This window comes from Heterodontus francisci, chromosome 33 (assembly GCF_036365525.1).
Source record: "Heterodontus francisci isolate sHetFra1 chromosome 33, sHetFra1.hap1, whole genome shotgun sequence".
Classification (NCBI taxonomy): domain Eukaryota; kingdom Metazoa; phylum Chordata; class Chondrichthyes; order Heterodontiformes; family Heterodontidae; genus Heterodontus; species Heterodontus francisci.
This window is the reverse complement of record NC_090403.1, coordinates 59938043-59955792: the sequence shown is the minus strand read 5'-3', so window position 1 is coordinate 59955792 and position 17750 is coordinate 59938043. Positions and strand designations below refer to the sequence as shown.

Below are 17750 nucleotides of genomic sequence, written 5' to 3'. Positions count from 1 at the left end.
CACAGTCGCCATGCTTGCCCTTCCTCTTATTTGACCGCAACAGGGTTTATTTCTTTTAAACAGTGATTGTGCTTACCACCTCTGTGAGTGTTTTATCTTTTACCTTTACTGTGATCTTGAAAGAACCAATTGGACAGGTTTTCTTGAGTTTAAATAAGAGGTAAGTTTATTATATTTAACACTCCAACCCCGATTTTAAAATACTAAAAGAATACGCTACACAATCCTGCAGGCATTCACACGAGAATCTCACACACACACAAATAGATTACAGAGGGAAACATAGATTTGATGGTTGAATTAAAGTCCAGAATAAATGGAACTTAAATGCACAGTCTGTGAAGTGGATGATCCGGTAGTCCTCTGGCTGAAGCTGTATTCTTGAAGTCCTCGCTGGTTGCAGTGCACTTTGTGGTTGGCCTGCTTTGCTCAGGGTTTCCCTGAAGGCAGAATTGTAGTTGGCTCTCTTCCCCTGGTCTCTGGCTGTAGCAATCTGTAAGCTTGGAGGGGCCACAGTCGCAGACAGTTTTCAAACTTGATGTTTTCTGGGGAGAGAGAAAGGGAAGCCCACGGCTTTCTCTACTGCTGCAGTTTGTTTCTCCTTGTCTTCTGTATGTCCAAAGGTAACAAAACTAGCTTCCCCCCCCCACCGAGATGGACAGATGGTCACATGGCTGCTTCAGGTTTTCTGGAACCTTCTAGTGAAATTCAAGGTTAGGAATTGGCTCCACGTGTCCCAGAATGCCAATTTACACTTGGAGGATGTTTGCTCTTTTAAAGTCAATATGTTAGGATTGCCTTGACTGCTGTGCTAATGAAGCCATTTTAGGTAATTCAATCACTTAGAGCAAGCCATTGTTCTGGGTCTGTGCTGCTCCATCCTCTGGCTGGGTGGATCTTTTGGATATGAAAAGGTGTTTCAGATGCAAATAGCAGTGGCCATCTTGGCTGCTAGTTTTTTAAAAAGTTAACTGTAGGATTTTTTCCATGAAAAGTTTAATGTAAGTTTCCAACTGATTAATATTTCTCATTTGGTATATGGAGTTTTCATGACAGTTTATATGTACAATCAAAATTTCTAAACAAATTAAATCAAAAACCTCCATAGCATTATATTGTGTGACCTCCCTCTTCCAGGAGCCCTAACAATTTATGACACATGTGTGACAGCCAGGTGAGGGGGGGCGGTGTCTCAGGCTCCCCTTTAGCCCCTTCCTCTTATTTGACCACAACAGGGTTTATTCCTTGTAAACAGTGATTGTATTTACCACTTCCATGAGTATTTTACCTTTTACCTTTACTGTGATGGTGAACGAACCAATTGGACAAGTTTTCTTGAGTTTAAACAAGAAAGAGATAAGTTTATTATACTTAAAACTCTAATCCAATTTTTAAAAATACTAAAAGAAAAGCTACACATTCACGTACACACTCACACGAGAATCACACACACAATAAGATTACAGGAGGGAAAAAATAGATTTGGTGGTTGGATTATAAAGTCTAGAATAAATGGGACTTACATACAATCTGTGAAGTGGGTGATCTGGTAGTCCTTGGCTGTATTCTTGAAGTTCTCGCTGGTCAAAGTGAACTTTGGTTGGTCTGCTTTGCTCAGGGTTTGCCTCAAGGTAGAATTGTAGTTGGCTCTCTTCCCCTTGTCGCTGACTCTAGCAGTCTGTAGGCTTGGAGGGTCCCCCAGTCGCAGGCGGTTTTCAAGCTTAATATTTTCTGGGGAGAGAGAGAAAGAGAAGCACGCAGCTTTCTGCTGCTACTGCACTCTGTTACTGCTTAACTCTTTGTCTGTGTAACAACCCCCAGTTTCTTCCGAGATGAACAGTCAGTCACATGGTTCTCTCAAGCTCCTTTGTTTTTAATGAGGCTTTCTGGAATTTCCTAATGAAATTCAAGGTTCTATATGCCCCAAGATGCCCATTCACACTTGTAGGGGGTTGGCTCTTTCAAAGTCGTTGTGTGAGGATGGCCTTGACTGCCATGTTAATGAAGCCATTTTAGGTAATTCACTCACTTAGAGAAAGCCATTGTCCTGGCTGGGCTTCTTGTCAGACTTTTTGTCTCCAGTTCAATCTGCTGGTATTTCAGATGTAAATTGCAGTGGCCATCTTGGTTGCTAGTTTTTTTAAAGCTAACCTGTAGGATTTTCCCCATTAAAAGTCTAATGTAAGTTTCCAACTGATGAAATTAATATTTCTCATTTGTCATATAGGGTTTTCTTGACGCATGTTTTACAAAAAAAAGGCAGACAGTTGGTGACTTGCATTCACTATAACCAGAAAGTGCTGGAAATACTCAGCAGGTCTGGCAGCATCTGTGAAGAGAGAAATAGAGTTAAAGTTTCAGGTCTGTGAACTTTTACCAGAACTCAGGTTACAGACCTGAAATGTTAACACTATTTCTCTCTCCACATATGCTGCCAGACCTGCTGTGTATTTCCAGTACTTTCTACTTTTATTTCAGATTTCCAGTGCCCGCAGTATTTTGCTTTTATTTTGATGACTTTCTTTCATCCATTTAATTTTAGAGATTTCCTTTCTCTCAAGCATTTGTTTCAAGCCAGCAAGGTCAATCCGTAATCTTACCTCACTCACTTTTCCTAGAGTGTGCACTAACCCACAATAAACAATTACCAAGATAACATTCATAGAGTCACAGCGGCACAGGAGGAGGCCCATCGGGTTCATGCCACCTTTATATAGAACAATATAGTCAGTCCCATTCCCTGCTCTATCCCCATGGCTCCGTTTATTTCCCTCAAGTGCACATCCAATTTTCTTTTGAAATGGTTCATTTCTGCTTTCACCACCCCTGTAGGCAGAGTGTTCCAGGTCATTACCATTTGCTGCATAAAAAAGGTTCTTCCTCACATCCCCCCCTGCATCTCTTTCCCAAAACCCTAAATCTGTGTCCCCCCCAGTCCTTATTTGATAAGCCAAAGGAAACAGCTTTTTTTGTCTACCATATCTAAACCTTTCACAATCTTATACACCCCAATCGCCTTTGCTCCAAGGAGAACAACCACAGCTTCTCCAACCTAACGTTGTAGCTAAAAATCCATCACGCCTGGAACTATTCCGGTAAATCTCCTCTGCACCCTCACATCCTTGCTAAAGTGTGGTGACCAGAACTGGGTGCAATACTCTAGTTGTGGCCTAACCAGAGTTTTATAAAAAGTACAGCATAACTTCTCTGATTTTGTAGACAGTACCTCTATTTATGAATCCCAAGATCCCATCTGCTTTGATAGCCACTCTCTCAATATATCCTGCTACCTTCAAACATCTATGCACATGAAACCCCCCCTCCCCCCCCGGTTCCACTGTCCCTGAACACTCTTTTGAACTGTGCCATTAAGTCTATATTGTCTCTCCCTATCCCTTCTGCCAAAATGCATTACCTCACATTTCTCTGTAGTAAATTCAATCTGCCACTTGTCTCTCCATTCTACTAGTCTATCTATGTCCTGTTGCAGTTGATTGGTATCATCTTCACTGTTGGCCACACCTCCAAGTTTGGGATGCCAATGTCCAAGTCATTTACAGCAGTCCTAGCACTGACCATTGGGGAACATTACTATCTACCATCCTCCAGTCTGAAAAACAACCATTTACCACAACTTGTTTTTTTCTGTCCTTAAGCCAGTTTTTTTTTATCCAAGCTGAGACTGACACTCCTATTTCATGAGCCTCAATTTTGTTAAAGTACCACGTAAAAGGTTGGTTGTCAAACACTTTCTTAAAATCCATGTAGACAACATCCATTGCATTCAACCTGTTACTTCATCAAAAAATTCAGTTAGATTAGTCAAACCCGATCTGCCTTTTACAAATCTATGCTGGCTCTCCTTAATTCACTCAAACCTCTCCAAGTGCCTGTTGATTTTTTTCCCTGATTATTGTTTCTAAAACCTTACCCACCACTGATGTTAAATTGACCAGCCTGTTCTTCTTAGGAATGCCCTTATTCTTGAATAAGGTTGTCACATTTGCCATTCTCCAATCCTCTGGCACCTTCCCCCGTATCTAGGGAAGAGTGGAAGATTATAGCAATCCCTTCTGCTATCTCCACCCCCAATTCCTTTAGCAAGCTGGGATGCAAGCCATCCAGATCAGGCGACTTACAAGATCGTCTACAAGATGCACTGCAGCAACTCACCAAGGTTCCTTCAACAGCACCTTCCAAACCTGCGACCTCTACCACCTAGAAGGACAAGGGCAGCAGATGCATGGAAACACCACCACTTGCAAGTTCCCCTCCAAGCCACACAGCATCCTGACACGGAACTGTATTGCCATTTCTTCACTGTCGCTGGGCCAAAATCCTGGAACTCCCTTCCTAACAGCACTGTGGGTGTATTTACCCCACATGGACTGCAGCAGTTTAAGAAGGCGGCTGACCATCACCTTCTCAAGGGAAATTGGGGATGGGCAATAAATGTTGGCCTTGCCAGCAACGCTTACATCCTGTGAAATAAAAAAAAATCAAATCTCTTCTCAACCTTCTCTTCTCAGGAGTACAACCCCAGCTTCTCCAAACTATGCTCGTAACTGAAGTTCCTCAGCCCCAGAACCATTCTTGGATATCTTTTTTGCACCCTCTCCAGTGCCTTCACATCCTTCCTGCATCCAAGGGTCTTAAAGGAAGTGGCTGCAGAGATAGTGGATGCATTAGTTGTAATCTTCCAAAATTCCCTAGATTCTGGAAAGGTCCCAAGTGAGTGGAAAACTGCAAATGCTACACTAGTGTTCAAGAAAGGAGGGAGACAGAAAGCAGAAAACTATAGGCCAGTTAGCCTAATGTCTGTCATTAAAATAAAAAGCTAGAATCCATTATTAAAGAGGTAGCAGCAGGACATCTAGAAAATCACAATACAATCAGACAAAGTCAACATGGTTTTGTGAAAGGGAAATCATGTTTGATAAAGTTATTAGAGTTCTTTGAGGATGTAACAAGCAGGGTAGATAAAGGGGAACCAGTAGATGTAGTGTATTTGGATTTCCAAAAGGCCTTTGATAAGGTGCCACATAAAAGTTTACTACTCAAGATAAAAGCTCATGATGTTGGGGGTGATATATTAGCATGGAAAGAAGACTGGCTAACAGGAAACAGAGAGTCGGGATAAATGGGTCATTTTTAGGATGGCAAATTGTTACTTGTGAGTGCCACAGGGATCAGTGCTGGGGCCTCAACTATTAATGATCTATACTAATGACTTGGATGAAGGAACCAAGTGTATTGTAGCCAAGTTTGCTGATGATACCAAGATAGGTAGGAAAGCAAGTTCTGAGGAGGATATAAAGAGTCTGCAAAGGGATATAGATAGGTTAAGTAAGTGGGCAAAAAAATGGCAGATGGAGTATAATGTGGGAAAATGTGAGGTTGTCCACTTTAGTGGGAAGAATAGAAAAATAAAATATTATTTAAATGGAGAGGGACTGCAGAATGCTGTGGTACAGAGGGACCTGAGTGTCCTTGTACATGAATCACAAAAAGTCAGCGTGCAGGTACAGCAAGTAATTAGGAAGGCAAATGGAATGTTGGCCTTTATTGCAAGGGGGATGGAGTATGAAAGCAGGGAAGTCTTGCTAAAACTGTACCGGGAATTGGTGAGACTGCACCTAGACTAATGAGTACAATTTTGGTCACTTTATTTAAGGACGGACAGACTTGCATTGGAAGAACAAAGAACAGTACAGCACAGGAACAGGCCATTCGGCCCTCCAAGCCTGTGCCGATCTTCAGCTACTTGGATCATTGGGAGCTCTTCTGGTGCAGAGGTGACCTGTACAAGAGGGACGGGTTGCATCAGAACTGGAAGGGGACCAGTATCCTTGCGGGAAGGTTTGCTAGAACTACTCGGGAGGGTTTGAACTAGTCGGGCAGGGGGGTGGGACCCAAAGTAGTAGTCTCTCCAGTGAAATAGTTGAGACAAATGTAATGGTTAAAGCAAGCAAGTCCAGAAGGCAGGCCAGGCAGGGGCAGGACAGGGAGCATGGAAGGTCTGGTAGGCTAAACTGCATTTACTTTAATGCAAGAAGCCTTACAGGTAAGGCAGATGAACTCAGAGCATAGATCACCGGGATTGTGATATTAGAGCTATTACGGAAACGTGGTTGAGGGATGGGCAGGACTGGCAGCTCAATGTTCCGGGGTACCGATGCTTCCGCTGTGACAGAGGTGGAGGTAAGAGAGGAGGGGAAGTTGCCCTATTGATTAGGGAGGACATCACGGCAGTACTTAGAGAGGATATCCCAGGGGGAACTTAGGAATAAGAAAGTGGTGATCACTTTGATGGCATTATACTATAGGCCCCTCAATAGTCAGAGGTAATTGGAGGAGCATATACGTAGGGAAATCACAGATAGGTGTAGGAATTATAGGGTTGTAATAGTCGGTGATTTTAACTTCCCTAATATTGACTGGGACTGCCTTAGTGCTAAGGGATCAGATGGGGAAGAATTTGTTAAGTGTGTCCAGGATAGTTTTCTGAAGCAGTATGTGGATGGCCCTACTAAAGAAGGGGCTACACTCGACCTCATCTTCGAAAATGAGATTGGGCAGGTGGTTGATGTGTCAGTGGGCGAGCACTTTGGGACCAGTGACCATAACTCTATTAGCTTCAAGATAGTTAAGGAAAAGGATAGGACTGGTCCTCAGATTGAAGTCCTAAATTGGGGGAAGGCTAATTTCAATGGCATCAGACGGGAACTGTCAAAAGTTGAATGGGAGAGCTGTTTACAGGTAAAAGGATGTCTGGCAAGTGGGAGGCTTTTAAAACTGAGATAGGAAGAGTTCAGGCCCGGCATGTTCCTGTAAGATGGAAGGGCAAGGCTGGCAAGTTTAGGGAACCTTGGTTGACGAGGGATATTGAGGGTCTGATCAGAACAAAGAAGGAGGCATATGTCAGGTATAGGCAGCTGAGATCAAGCGAGTCCCTCGAGGAGTATAGGGGATGCAGGAGTACACTTAAGAAGGAAATTAGGAGGATGAAAAGGGGCCATCAGATTTCCCTGGCAGATAAGATATAGGAGAATCCTAAAAGATTCTATAAGTATATTAAGAGTAAAAGGGTAGCTAGGGAGAGAGTAGGTCCCCTTAAGGATCAGTGTGGTAATCTATGTGTGGAGCCACGGTGTTGGAGAAAATCCAGTTAAAACCCAATGATTCAACAAATTCTCCGGACTCAGACTTTGAGAATAAACAGACTTTATTCATGATATCATGGAGAGCACACCTTACCTAAAAGCGGTCCAGTGTTACTCTCTAGAACAAAGGAAATCCACAACGGATATACAGTTACTCAGCCCATCCCGGCTGGACACAATCCAATCAGAATGGTTATTGATTACATACATTACACATAGTACCAATTAAATCACTGACTGGGCATCATGTGGCGACCTGATCAGCTTATGCCGGCCCTGATCATCAATTGATGAGCTCAGGTCCCATCCATTGTCCTGAAGTCTCCCAATTCTCACTTTAAATGGGCCTGCATTCCTGAAGGTGCCGGGCAGTCTGCAGATTCACAGATAAGAGGGGCCCCCTCTCGTTATCTGTGTTATGCTGTACCAAGCTCCAACTGTGAGCTCACTAAATCTGTCCCACAGTGCCTCGGGCTAAAACTCCATTTTGTATCAATATGTGGCTATACTTTCAACCCATATAAGAGAGAATATGTGTATACGTTCTCACTAGGATTATATAAATCTACTTACAAAATAATAGGTATAGAAGCAAAACTCAGCAAAATCGGGAAATGGGCGAGGACTTAAATGAATATTTCTTGTCTATATATACTGTGGAGAAGGTCATGGAAGCTAGTGAGTTCAAGGAAGGGAACAGCGAAATCCTGGAGCATATCAACATTACAAAGGAGGAGGTGTTGGAGGTTTTGAAGCGCATTAAGCTGGATAAATCCCCAGGGCCTGACCAGGTGTATCCTAGGATTCTATGGGAAGCAAGGGAGGAGATCGCTGGGGTCCTGGCAGAGATTTTTGTATCATCAATAGCCACGGGTGAGATACCGGAAGACTGGAGGATAGCTAATGTTGTGCCTTTATTTAAGAAGGGCAGCAGGGATAAGCCAGGGAACTGCAGGCCGGTGAGCCTTACATCAGTGGTGGGAAAGTTATTGGAAGGAATTCTGAGAGACAGGATTTATATGCATTTGGAAAGGCAAGGTCTGATTAGGGATAGTCAGCATGGCTTTGTGCGTGGGAAATCATGTCTCACGAATTTGATTGAGTTTTTCGAGGAGGTGGCCAAGAGGATTGACGAGGGCAGGGCGATGGACGTTGTCTACATGGACTTTAGCAAGGTCTTTGACAAGGTCCTGCATGGTAGGCTGGTCCAGAAGGTTCGAACACATGGGATCCAGGGTGAGCTAGCCAATTGGATACAAAATTGGCTTGGTGATAGGAGGCAGAGGGTGGTAGTGGAGGGTTGTTTTTCAGATTGGAGGCCGGTGACCAGTGGTGTGCCGCAGAGATCGGTGCTGGGCCCTCTGTTGTTTGTCATATATATTAATGACTTGGATGTGAATGTAGGGGGCATGATTAGTAAGTTTGCAGATGACACCAAAATTGGTGGTATAGTGGACAGTGAAGAAGGTTGTCTAAGGTTACAACAGGATATCGATCAACTGGGAAAGTGGGCAAGGGATTGGCAATTGGAATTTAACGCAGACAAGTGTGAAATGTTGCATTTTAGGAAGTTAAACCAGGGCAGGACGTGTACAGCGAATGGCAGGGCCCTGGGGAGTGTTGTTGAGCAGAGAGACCTTGGGGTGCAAGTACATAGTTCCCTGAAAATGGCAACACAGGTAGACAGGGTGGTGAAGAAGGCGTACGGCATGCTTGCCTTCATCATCCGAGGCATTGAGTACAAGAGTTGGGACGTCATGTTATTGTTGTACATAACGTTGGTTAGGCCGCATATGGAGTACTGTGTGCAGTTCTGGTCACCGCACTACAGGAAAGATGTGATTAAGTTAGAGAGGGTGCAGAAAAGATTCACAAGGATGATGCCTGGTTTGGAGGGCTTGAGTTATAAAGAGAGATTGGATAGGCTGGGTCTGTTTTCCCTGGAGCTAAGGAGTGTTGTGCCTAACACGCACTTACTCTTAAAGAATCCACGGAATCCGATTGGTGAAAGGTATATCAATATTTTATTCACACACTAAATCATAAAGTACAAGCTCTCACTACTTGCACAGTATACTACCCGTCAAGACACGAGGTGATCAGTCTCAGACTTGCGGCTGCTCTTCTGTTCTCTGAGCCCCTAGCTCAGGGTATCTTCTCGAGTGTTCTTCCCCGGGGTTCTTGTACTTTCCTCAGTTTCAGTCAGGGGTTAAATCTTGTTTCTAAGACCCGCCCCTCTTACTTACTCATAGGGGTCTGGTATAATGTCATAATGATAATTCCTTATTTGGCTCAGTGAGAACCTGTTCGAAACTTCACAGTTTCCCATTGTCTACTGTGAGTCTAATCATATCTGGTGTCCATGATGACTCCTAGTTTCTGGGATCCTCCTCAATACCTTTTCTATAATCATATCTACAATTCCTCGGCTATCTGTGTGCTGTGCCCCTTTGTACTCATCCCGCTTCAACACACTGTTCATTGTTGTGTTACTGGCCCCTTTGTTTTAAATAAGTTCTTATGTGTTTTTGCTATATGTGTTTTTACTGGGTCTACAGGAGGCTTAGAGGGGACATGATAGAGGTATATAAAATTATGAGAGGCATAGATAGGGTAGATAGCCAGAGTCTGTTTCCCATGGTAGGAATGACTAAAACTAGAGGGCATAGATTTAAGGTGAGAGGGAGGAGTTTTAAAGGGAATCAAAGGGGTAAATTTTTCACATGAAGAATAGTGGGTATCTGGAATGAGCTGCCAGAGGAGGTGGTGGAGACAGGAATGGTAGCAATATTTAAGAGGCATCTGGACAGGTACTTGAATGAGAAAGGCGTAGAGGGATATGGAATTAATGCAGGCAGGTGGGATTAGTATAGATAGCATTATGGTCGGCATGGACACGGTGGGCCAAAGGGTCTGTTTCTATGCTGTACGACTCTATGACTCAATGGCTCTAAAACAAAGTGCTGGAAATACTCAGCAGGTCAGACAGCATCTGCGGAGAGAGAAGCAGAGTTAACATTTCAGGTCTGTGACCTTTCCTTTCTGTTTCTTAAAATTTTGTTGAAGTCACATTTGATACATTTAATTGCACTCTTTAAGTGGCAGGAGTAGATAACGCGAATGCAGTGAATGTGGTGTACATGGATTTTCAGAAGGCACTTGATAAGAAGGCATGTTACAAAAAAGCTGGCTGTGTCATGGTCCTGTAGTCTTTTTTTTCGGGAAGATGTGGTTTGCCTTTAAGGTTTGCAAGGGATCAGTATTGCTTTAAGAACCAGCAAGCCTCAGGTGTTATAGGAAGGTGCATTTTCGTTGCCTTAGAAACAGCCATTTGGAGACTGCGACTCAAAGGGTGCATTCTCGTTACCATAGATACAGCCACTGGGAGTGTGTCTCATGGGATACATTTGTTACAGTTCAGTTTTGAACTGGCTTTTAGTTGAAGACAGTTTGTTCTAACACAGACAGAGCTGTGATGACAGCACCTGGAAAAAGAGTTCTCAATCATATAAACTGAAGGAAGAGAAATTTAGTCTGTTTAATTATTATCTCTCAAAATTATATTTTAAAAAAATGTCAAGCCAAAACAGAGATCTCTGGTAATTTAAACTGAAGGGAGGGAAGTTAGACTGTGACAATCTTTTATCCCTCAAAAACTCTAAAGTCAGATTGATTCTGTTGAAAGTCTTTGCAAGTCGTTAATGTTGAAATTCACTGGAGAAGGAAAGCAACATTCTGTGAGGACCTCAAGCAACATTGGACTGTAAATTTGCAAGGACTGTCATTTTTTCTGTTTTAAATGTTGTTTATATCTTCATAGTGTTTAAGAATTTAGTTCTTCAAATTAAAGAGTTAATTTTTTGACCTAAATATACCTGGTTTGGTTAGCCTCATTCGGGAGTTAATTGATGGTACAATTTGGCTGGGTCTCTCTTTAATTTGGAAAGTTTTAAATGATATGTTAGGCGATCTGTGGAGCGACGGGATTGAATTATCAGTGCGTTTCTCCCACCACAATCAGAATCGTATATTTTGATTGGGGGGCTTTGACTGGAGCGGTTGGTCGTAACAGCTGATAAATCAGAAATATAGCAGCACGGATAGATTGTTGGCTATCAGGCAGGAAACAAGCTTGGATTCATTTAATGTTGATTCGATTGGAGAAGGGTTTGAAGTGGAGTAATATGGAGATCAGTACTGGATTCTGTTTTGTGCTTTGTATATGCACATGATGCTGACACAAAAGTAATTGGTTTGACAAACAGAAAGGAGTACTTCAAAAAAAATTTCAGGAGGACATAGATTTGTAGATTGGGCTAACAAGTAGAAAATGCACTTTAATGTGGAGAAAGGTGAGATAATATCTTTGGGAAAAATACAAGGGATACAGTTAATACAGTTAATGGAAAGATGCTAATGGTTTGGAAGAATAGAGAGGCCTCGGTTTTCAAATGCATAACTTCTGAAAGTACAAGTACACATAGATAAAGCCTTAAAAGGCAATATCAATTAGATTTATAAATAAAGACATTAAATACAAGAGTAAAAGGAAATAATAATGCTTTACTAGGCAATTATTAGGCCACAGTTACAAACTGTGTTTAGGTTTGGACCCCATTGTAGAAAGGACATCAAAGTCAGAGAATGCATAGAGCATAGATTCACCAGGACAATGGCAGGGATAGAAGACTCTCGGTCTGAGGAGTATCTTGAGACATGGACTGTTGCCACTGGAGCAGAGATAGATCAGAGGAAGTTTAAAAGGTTTTTAAAATTACAAAGGGTCTTGATAAAGTGAATAGGAAAAGACTATTTCCTTTGATTGCAGTGTCAATGATACTGGGATATCAATTAAAATTATCACTGAGAGTGAGGAGAGAGAGATTAGATGAACATTATGCAGTAAATTGCTGGACTATGGAATGAGTTGTCACAGAAATAATCTGAAACCGAGACTACTGCATCCTTTAAGAGAAAAATTGGATAAATACTTGAACCAGTGGAAGATGTAGGACTATGGTGAGAGTGGGTCAGTGGGTTAGGTTTTAGTACTTCTGTGGTGTAAACTTAGTTGATTTCTATGGTATTTGCTTCATAGAGTTAAAGGGATTAATTTCCACCTTCATGCCCATTGGTAATTAGTGCAGTGGGTAAGCCATCTATTGTAATTGAGGGAATGAAAATCGGGTGGGTTGTAAAGAATCTATCTATGCTATGCCAGATTACTGCCCAGGTGGGGAAGATAAAAATTTGCCCCAAATGTCTTTATGTTTCAGTAAAAGTTTATTTTTTTTAAACATTTTTTTTAATTTTCAGATTGTTTCCCAAAGAAAACATCACAAGACTAGGGAGCTGGGGACATTTGAACTGTTCTTATTCTTGCTCCTACCTGCTGGATTCCAAGTCCCTGCTCTTTCAGCAAATAGGCAACATGTTTCTGTTGAAGCTAATTAAAGAATTTGGTACTAACCATATTTACAGTGCAGATACATTCAATGAAATGACCCCCAGCTCCTCAGACCCTAAATACTTGTCCACTATCAGCAATGCAGTCTTCAAGTCAATGACACAAGGTAAGTTCTCAAAACAATATCTTCAGAATCTTTTTCATACAAATAGAAGCTATTATTCAACTAGCTTTTCCCTTCTTGATATATATTCTAGATATTTTTTCTACCAAGGCTTGAAAACTTTTTACATTTATGGACTGGACCGTAAGGCATTTGTATCTATTTCTTCTTGTAAAAGCTACTGCTTCAATTGGTGTATATACAGGATCAGAAATGACCTCTGTGCACCATCTGCCAATCCCAAAGTTCAAAAAGTAACCTCTTCTCCTCAATCTTGTATATCCTCAATCACACCTTTCTGTCAAAAACTACCTAGCCCCGACTGAATTTACCAAAATAGTTCACATCCGCTGTCTCTCTGGGTAATTTATTCCACGCATTTACTGGGAATTCTCCATGAATAGATGTTAGGGATATGGTTAAGTTTTCTACTCAAGGTCTGTTGCAGTACAGCATTGCCAGTAATGACATCTGCTGGTGTAAGCATAATAAAAATTAAATTTTTGTTTTTGGCACCATGGCCTGTGCAATTGATCAATCCATGAGTTAAATTCCTGCTACATCATTGTAACTGCACTGAACAGTAGGGACACAGAGGTATCCTTTGCATCCGGTATTGCTATGGGTCAAATACATTGTATATGGACACTGTATGCAGACATCTCAAAGCCCTGGAAAGATATCACCAGTGGTGCCTCCGCAAGATCCTGCAAACTCAGTGGCAGGACAGGTGCTCCAATATCAGTGCCCTCTCTATATAGACACTGGTCATGGCTAGTCAGTTACGTTGGGTGGGTCACATCGTCCACATGCCTGACTCAAGATTCCCAAAACAAGCTTTCTGCTCCAAGCTCTGTCACGGCAAGAGTCTACCAGGAGGGCAGAGGAAATGCTACAAGGATGTCCTTAAAACCTCCCTGAAAAAATGTGACATCTTCACTGAGTCGTGGGAATCTCTTGCCCGAGACCATGAAAATGAAAAAGAGGTATCCGCGAAGGTGCCGGCTAGTTCGAACAATGTCGACATGCCCAGGCAACAACCAGGTGCAAACAGCAGAAGGAACGTTCGGAAACTTGAGCATCCCATTCACTCGCCTCACCAAACACCACCTGCCCCACCTGTAGCAGAGTGTGCAGATCCAGAATTAGAGTCATAGTGTTATCCAGCACAGAAACGGGCCCTTTGGCCCATTGTGACCATGCCAGCCATCAAGCACCTATCCTAATCCCATTTTCCAACACTTGGCCCATAGCCTTGTATGCTATAGCGTTTCAGGTGCTCATCTAAATACTTCTTAAATGTTGTGAAGGTACCTGCCTCTACCACCCCTTCAGACAGTGTGTTCCAGATTCTTTGGATGAAAATATTTTTCCTCAAATCCCCTCTCCTGCCCCTTACCTTAAATCTATACATCCTGGTTATTGAAACCTCCGCTAAATTATGCCCCTCATAATTTTGTATACCTCAATCAGGTCCCCCTCAGCCTTCTCTGCTCTAAGGAAAATAACCCTAGCCTTTTCAGTATCTCTTCATAGCTGAAATGCTCCAGCCCAGGCAACATCCTGGTGAATCTCCTCTGCACCCTCTCCAGTGCAATCACATCCTTCCTATAGTGTGGCGACCAGAACTGTACACAGTACTCCAGCTGTGGCCTAACTAGCTTTTTATACAGCTCCATCACAACCTCCCTGCTCTTATATTCTATGCCTCGGATAATAAAGGCAAGTATCCCATATGCCTTCCTAACTACCTTATCTACCTGTGCTGGTGATCTATGGACAAGTACACCAAGGTCCCTCTGATCCTCTGTACTTCCTAGGGTCCTACCACCCATTGTATATTCCCTTGCCTTGTTAGTCCTCCAAAAATGCATCACCTCACACTTCTCAGGATTAAATTCCATCTGCCACTGCTCTGCCCATCGTACCAGCCCATCTATATCGTTCTGTAATCTAAGGCTTTCCTCCTCACTATTTACGACACCACCAATTTTTGTGTCATCTGCGAACTTACTGACCATACCTCCTGTATTCACGTCTAAATCATTAATGTGCACTACAAACAGCTCAGGTCCCAGCACCGATGCCTGCGGTACACCAGTGGTCACAGGCTTCCAATCGTAAAAACAACCCTCGACCATCATCCTCAGTCTCCTGCCACTAAGCCAATTTTGGATCCAATTTGCCAAATTGCCCTGGATCCCATGGGCTCTTGCCGACTTGACTAATATCCCATGCGGGACCTCATCAAAAGCCTTACTGAAGTCCATGTAGACTACATCAACTGCTTTACCCTCATCTACACACCTAGTCACCTCCTCAAAAAATTTAATCCAATTTGTTAGATATGATCTCCCCCTGACAAAGCCATGCTGACAATCCTTGATTAATACCTGCCTCTCCCAAGTGGAGATTAATCCTGTCCCTCAGAATTTTTTCCAATAGTTTTCCTACCACTGATGTTTGACTCACTGGCCTGGTTTATCCCTGCTGCCCTTCTTGAATAATGGTACCACAGTCACTGTCCTGCAGTCATCTGACACCTCTCCTGTGGCTAGACAGGATTTGAAAATTTGTGTCAGAGCCCCTGCAATCTCCTCACTTGCCTCACATAGCAGCCTGGGATACATCTCATCTGGGCCTGGGGATTTATCCACTTTTAAGCCCGCTAAAACTGCTAATACCTCCTCCCTTTAAATGCTAATTTGTTCAAGTACATCACAATCCCCCTCCCTGATCTCTTGTATGTACATCATCCTTCTCCTTAGTGAACACAGATGAAAAGTAATCATTTAAAACCTCACCTATGTCCTCCAGCTCCACACACACATTGCCACATTGGTCCCTAATGGTCCCTACTCTTTCCCTGGTTATCCTCTTGTCCTTAATATATTTATAAAATGCCTTGGGATTTTCCTTTATCTTGCCCACCAGTGTTTTTTCATGCCCCCTCTTCGCTCTCCTATTATTACTTTTTTAAGCACCCCCCTGCACTTTCTATACTCCTCCAGGACCTCTGCTGTTTTCAGCCCTCTGAATCTGCCATAAGCCTCCTTTTTTGTTTCTTTATCCAATCCTCTATATTCCTTGACGTCCAGGTTTCCCTGGACGTTTTGGTCCGACCTTTCACCTTTATGGGGACATGTTGGCCCTGAACTCTCTCTTCTTTTTGAGTGACTCCCACTGGTCTGATGTAAACTTTCCTCCAAGTCGCTGCTCCCAGTCCACTTTGGCCAGATCCTGTTTTATCATATTGAAATCGGCTTTCCCCCAATTCGGTACCTTTATTTCCAGTCCAGCTTTGTCCTTTTCCATAACTACCTTAAATCTTACAGAGTTATGGTCACTATCCCTGAAACACTTCCCCACTGACAGTTCTACCACTTGTCCAGCTTTATTCCTTAGATTAGGTCCAGTACCGCCCTTTCTCTTGTGGGACTTTCTACGTGCTGGCTCAAAAAGCTCCCCTGGATGCACTTTACGAATTCCGCCCCCTTTAAGCCTTTTGCACTTCGACTATCCCAGTTAATATTCGAGAAGTTGAAATCCCCTACAATTATTACCCTATTATTTTTACGCCTCTCTGAGATTTGCCTACATATCTGCTCCTCTATCTCTCTCTCCCTGACTGTTTGGAGGCCTGTAGTACACTCCCAGCAAAGTGATTGTCCCCTTTTTGTTTTTAAGTTCTACCCATGTGGCCGCATTTGAGGAACCTTTTGAGATATCATCCCTCCTTACTGCAGTAATTGACTCCTTGATCAATTGTGCAATGCCACCTCCTCTTTTACACCTCCCCCTGTCACGCCTGAAGATTCTATACCCTGGAATATTGAGCTGCCAGTCCTGCCCTCCCCTCAACCATGTCTCTGATAGCAATAATATCATAGTCCCATGTTTTAATCAACACCCTCAATTCATCTGCCTTACTTGTAAGACTTCTTGCGTTAAAATAGATGCAATTCAGCCTTGCGTTATTTGCTTGTGCCTTAACAGGTCTATATTTGCTCTGCCTTCTAGACTGACTTAGTTTCTCTTCCATATTTGGCTGTGTATTACCCCCTACTGTACCTCCACTCTGTATCCCATCACCCTGCCAAATTAGTTTAAACCCACCCCCCAGCCCCCCCAACAGCACTAGCAAACCTCCCTGCAAGGATGTTGGTCCCGTTCCGGTTCAGGTGCAACCCATCCGACTTGTACAGGTCCCACCTTTGCCAGAAACAGAACCAGTGATCCAGGAAACTAAAGCCCTCCCTCCTGCACCATATCTTCAGCCACACATTCATCTGCTCTGTCCTCCTATTCCAAGACTCACTAGCAAGTGGCATCAGGAGTAATCCAGAGATTACAACCTTTGAGGTTCTGCTTTTTAATCTGCTGCCTAGCTCCCTAAATTCTTGTTGCAGGACCTCATCCCTCTTTCTGCCTATATCATTGGTACCAATGTGAACCACGACCTCTGACTGTTCACCCTCCCCCTTCAGAATGTCCTGCAGCCTCTCCGTAACATCCTTGACCCTAGCACCAGGGAGGTAACATATCATCTTGGAGTCACATTTGCGGTCACAGAAACGCCTATCTGTACCCCTTACGATAGAATCCCCTGTCACTGTAGCTCTCACACTCTTTTTCCTCCCCTCCTGTGCAGCTGAGCCACCCGTGATGCCACAGACTTGGCTCTTGCTGCATTCCCCTGAGAAGCTATCTCCCCCAACAGTATCCAAAGCGGAAAATCTGTTAGAGAGGGAGATGGACCCAGGGGACTCCTGCACTACCTGCCTAGTTCTTCTACTCTGCTCGGCAGTCACCCATTCCATTTCTGCCTGAGCAATCTTTACCTGCGGTGTGACCACCTCCCTCTACATGCCATCCATGATGATCTCAGCCTTGTGGATGCTTCACAGTGTCCCCAGCCGCCGCTCCAGATCCGAAACGCGGATTTCAAGTAGCTGCAGCTGGAGACTCTTCCTGCACAAGTGTTTGCCCTTGACATTGAAAGTGTCCCTGACTTCCT

The 17750-nt window shown here is 43.2% G+C and overlaps 1 protein-coding gene across 1 annotated transcript in view; it reads left to right on the top strand.

The window, feature by feature from the left end:
- Positions 1-17750, top strand: part of naglu (N-acetylglucosaminidase, alpha) — a 78137-nt gene that overhangs the window by 46860 nt on the left and 13527 nt on the right. The window contains exon 5 of the mRNA XM_068013046.1: positions 12480-12736. Coding sequence (XP_067869147.1) covers positions 12480-12736 — 257 coding nt within the window. The remainder of the gene's footprint in view (positions 1-12479; positions 12737-17750) is intronic.